The sequence below is a fragment of the Volvox carteri genome (genome assembly GCF_000143455.1).
Source record: "Volvox carteri f. nagariensis unplaced genomic scaffold VOLCAscaffold_14, whole genome shotgun sequence".
NCBI lineage: Eukaryota > Viridiplantae > Chlorophyta > Chlorophyceae > Chlamydomonadales > Volvocaceae > Volvox > Volvox carteri.
In genome coordinates, this window is record NW_003307557.1 from 346,023 (window position 1) to 350,890 (window position 4,868).

At 55.8% G+C, this 4,868-nt stretch overlaps 1 protein-coding gene across 1 annotated transcript; it reads right to left on the reverse strand.

Annotated features, from left to right (window-relative positions):
- Positions 1–3,789: 3,789 nt before the first annotated feature.
- VOLCADRAFT_104285 (uncharacterized protein) lies at positions 3,790–4,593 on the reverse strand (the record flags this gene model as incomplete). The annotated part of the gene is made up of 2 exons (XM_002949431.1): positions 3,790–4,199; positions 4,264–4,593. The coding sequence occupies 2 exons, from the start codon at positions 4,591–4,593 to the stop codon at positions 3,876–3,878; spliced, it is 654 nt and encodes a 217-aa protein (XP_002949477.1). The 3' UTR covers positions 3,790–3,875.
- Between the last annotated feature and the right edge of the window lie 275 nt (positions 4,594–4,868).

Here is a 4,868-nt window from a genome sequence, read left to right on the forward strand (position 1 = left end):
TAGGTTCGCGTTATGTGACAACTCTGCTTGACGACCATACTGGTCTTTCAGCTGTTGCGTTTACAGCGACCAAGGAGGAGGTCTACCAGAAGATGGTGGTTATGATAGCGGAACTGGAGCGCGCTTCTGGCAGGCAGGTTAAGGAGGTGCGTACGGATCGTGGCGGGGAGTTCGTTAATACTCGCACGAAGGCCTATTTCGCTTCCAGGGGTATTGTACACGGAACTACGGTAGGCTACACCCCTGAGCAGAACGGAGCTGCGGAACGTTTAAATCGCACTCTTTTGGACAAGACTAGGGCTATGCTCGTTGAGTCTGGACTGCCTAAATCATTATGGGCGGAGGCGTTAGCGACAGCCAACTATCTTAGGAATGTGTCGCCAACTGCTGGGTCAACCGTCACTCCGTACGAAGCTTTCTTTAACGTTCGTCCAAACGTCAGTCACCTGCGAGTCTTTGGATGCGTTGCCTACGTCCACGTACCCGACGTCAAGCGCGACAAGTTCGACCCGGTGAGCAGGCGTGGAATACTTGTCGGATACGGGAACGGTGGACAGTATCGTGTACTATACGAGGACGGCATTATTGCCGTAGTTTCTAACGTTCATTTTGATGAGTCTCACGTCGGCCGGCGGCGTAATGCCGGGGACTCCGATTATGATTCCGATGCCGATGAGGAGGAGGAGTTTCGCACTAGTTTATCTGGTGAGGGATCGCTGCCTAGGGCTGGCGAAGGGACACCAGGTAGCACCGTCGGCGAGGGATCGCCGCATTTATGTGGCGAGGGGGCGCCGGCTGGGGCTGGACCTTCCAGCAGTGCGAATGGGCAAGGAGTCAATCAGCCTGATGTGGAAATGGCGGGAACTAGGTACCCAGTTAGAGAGCGTAAACGCCCTGGCGAATGGTGGCGAAACGAACCTGGTCACTGGTCGCACTGTCACTGGTCGCGTTAACGCTGCTTTCTCTGCTGGTATTCCTGAGCCTAATTCGTTTGCGGAAGCCATTGCAAGTCCACATGCAGACGACTGGCGGCGTGCGATGGACGAGGAGATCGCCACCCAGATGGCTAATAGTACTTGGGAGCTGAAGAAGCCACCTCCTGGTACTCGTTTGTTGTGTAGTTGGGTATATAAGGTTAAGTACAGTGATGACGGCAGCGTGGAGCGTTTTAAGGCGCGTTTAGTTGCCAAGGGTTTCGAGCAACGCGAGGGGATTGATTATGGGGAGTTGTTTGACCCCACCTCTCGTGGTTCGTCATTACGTGCTTTATTAGCAGTTGCCGCAGCGCGGAACATGACGGTGCATCAGCTAGACGTGTCTACTGCGTTCCTGAATGGTGAGCTGAAGGAGGAGTTGTGGATGGAGCAACCGCCTGGGTATGCATCCAGTGACCGGTCGCTTGCGTGCAAGCTGCAGAAGTCTATTTACGGTTTAAAGCAGGCACCCCGTTGCTGGTATGAAAAGCTATCAGCAGAGTTCGCCAAGCTGGGTCTTTATCCTTCGAAGTCTGATCCGGCGATGTTCGTTAAGACTGACGAGCGTGGGGTTGTTATTGCTTTGGTACACGTAGATGACACTATTGTTGCGTCGGAAGACCCGGAAATGGTCCGGGCAATTAAAGCCGCAATTGCGAAGGTCTTCAAGGTGCGCGACAGAGAAGCGAAGGTGTTTTTGGGCATGGAAATTAGGAGGGAGAAGTCGGGTGAGATAGTGTTGTCGCAGCATAGGTATATTGCGCAGCTGTTGGAGCGTCATAGGATGATTGACGCCAAGCCGAGGTCTACCCCTTTGCCTCCGGGCTTTAGGTACACTCCTAAGGGGGACGGAGAGGAGCTGCTGGGCAATCCCACCCAGTATAGGGCTTTGGTGGGAGAATTGAACTATCTGGCGCCGAACACGCGGCCTGACATTTCATATGCATTGAGCGTTTTGTCCCGGCATATGGCCACACCTACGAAGACTGCCATGAACTTAGCAATCGGCGTTCTGCGTTACCTGGCGGGGACTCGCGAACTAGGATTGCGTTTTGGGGGTGTTGGCGACGTTGCTATGTCCGGGTACAGTGATTCGGACTGGGCAGGAGACCCAGTTACGCGGCGTTCTACGTCCGGCTACGTTTTCACTCTTAATGGGGCTGCGATTAGCTGCAGCAGCCAACTTCAACGTACTGTGGCGGCTTCGTCGGTGGAGGCCGAGTATCAAGCGACAGCAGCAGCTGTTCGCGAGGCTTTGTGGCTTCGCAAGCTGATGGTTGATTTGGGTTTGCTGAGAGCGCTATCAGAATCCAAAAAGATTTCCAGGGGGCGCTTAGCTTGGGAAATAACCCGATTACGTCTGCTCGGTCGAAGCACATCGACGTGCAGCACCACATAGTGCGTGAGAGGGTGAATAGTGGTGAGGTGCAGTTGGAATACTGCCCTACGGAGTGGATGGTTGCGGATGTGCTCACTAAGGCTCTGGGAGAGATAAAATTCAAACGCTGCCGAGATGCAATTGGCCTTGTGTGAAGCGTGCAGATGAACTTGGTACTCGTTGGGATACGGCCCGAGGGGGCGTGTTGAGGAAACGGTCCTCTCCCAACTCGTGTGGTTGTCGACCAGGGGATTTGACCCCGGGTCTGCGTCTGACTAATGGGGAAGACTTACCCCGGAACATTATGAGGCTACCGATGCATATCCGGTAGCTAAGTAATAGACACTAGGGCACCGTCAGGACGGCGCAGTGAGATCGCGGAATGTACGTGCAGTTAGATCGCGGAATGTACGAGTTTTCCGCTAGCGCCGGTATTTAGGGCGGTGACTGCGCTTATTTGTTTATCTCACTACGATCGGTATTCCTCATAGGAATCTCCTCAAGTCCTGCCGAACGCTAATAATACTCTTTACATTACTTGTAACATTTTATCGTGCAAAATATCTTCGCCACCGGCAATCCTTCCGGAATAACAATCAGCGTTAGCCGTCACCGTCGCCAATTCTTCAATAGCTGATCCACCGGATCCTGGTTTGCTGCCGTTAGCTCCGCTGCCACTAGCTCCGCTGCAACTGTTGTTGTAGCCACGCTTATATCCAGAATTTGACGACTGCTTCAGCGCTTTAAGCTGCCTGCAGTCCGTTACCGGGTGAGGGCACACTACCACGAAGCGGAACACCAAGGCCTACAGACCAACCGCTTCACGGCAGCACCCAAACGTAGCTACGAACAACCCGAATTAGCAAACACTGTCGCGTGCCGCGACACAAGAGCCACACTGGCTCGTACGCCATACGGCAAAGACACTCCGTATTCGCAGAAAACCTTAGTTTTCAACGCTTCACGTAGAAAACTGTCAGTTTTCATGCGAAGACTACGTTACAAACAAGTACCTGCACGCAAGGAAAGAACGTCTTCGTGAAAGGGTAGGGCCGGGTGAGGGCACACTACCACGAAACTTCAATAATCGCGGAGGGGGCGGCCGTGCCCTTAGCCACCCAACCCCGCACAAGGCTACAGCCAAAAGGAACGTCAACAACACGGTTCCACGCTATGGGGCCGCTGCCCCCGGCCTCTCCGGGCCCCGACCCGCGAGTTAACACTCGTGTCGGCTCCAAAACACCACGGGGCTGCTGCCCCCCGGCCTCTCCGGGCCCCGACCTGCGAGTTAACACTCGAGTCGGCTCCAAAACACCACGGGGCTGCTGCCCCCCGGCCTCTCCGGGCCCCGACCTGCGAGTTAACACTCGTGTCGGCTCCAAAACACCACGGGGCTGTTACCCCCCCGGCCTCTCCGGGCCCCGACTCGCGAGTTAACACCCGCGTCGGCTCCAAACCACCATGACCTTCCCGGGCCCACGAGCTGCGAATTACCTCTCACACCCGCACCACACTACACCCCGTTACTTCTCCTTGCACTCTTTGGCGAAGTGCCCAGGCTTATTGCACTTGAAACAGACACCCGCCGCCGCTGCCTGCTTCACCCCGGCCCCCGCGCCAGAGCCGGCCGGCACGCTCGCGGGTTTGGCCTGCTTGGGCTTCTTGCCCGCCACCGCCTTCACGGCCTGCTTCAGCGCCTTGCGCTCCTCCTCCGTCTCCGCGTACGCCATGCCACGCATCTCATGCACGACCTCCCAGCCGTGGTTGTATGCAACGACCAGCTCCTTCGCGACCCCCCGGAACACGGCCTTGCCGTCGGTGATGGCAGTCTCCATGGCCTCGATGTTCTGAAGCGTCCTCGCCGGGCCGAGCCGCGAGGACGTTGCGCCACGCGTCCTCAATGTCCATTACCGCATTGTAGCATTTCTCGATATGCGCGCGCTGTCCGCTGAGAGACTTGTTCGCTTTGCCCTCGCTGGCGCCGAAGTCACATTTGAAATCCTCAAGGGCGACACGGGCCCGCTTCGCCGGTGGACCGTCGACCGCCTGCACGTCAGGCTTCGTGTCCATAAGCTTCTTAATGGTTGTCAGCTGCAGCTTCACGGCGTTCAGCTGGTCCATGGCAGCCAGCTGCTGCTTGTTCAAAATTACGCCCGGGTCAGCGGCGCGACGCTCCTGCGCAGCCTTGACATCTTTATTTTCCTTAAGTGCGACTAGTCGCGCTTTTAGTTCGGTGTACATCGTGTTGTAGCTGACCGAAGTCTCGCTGTCAGAATCGGACTTTGTAATTGAGGGCACACTACCACGAAGCGGAACACCAAGGCCTACAGACCAACCGCTTCACGGCAGCACCCAAACGTAGCTACGAACAACCCGAATTAGCAAACACTGTCGCGTGCCGCGACACAAGAGCCACACTGGCTCGTACGCCATACGGCAAAGACACTCCGTATTCGCAGAAAACCTTAGTTTTCAACGCTTCACGTAGAAAACTGTCAGTTTTCATGCGAAGACTA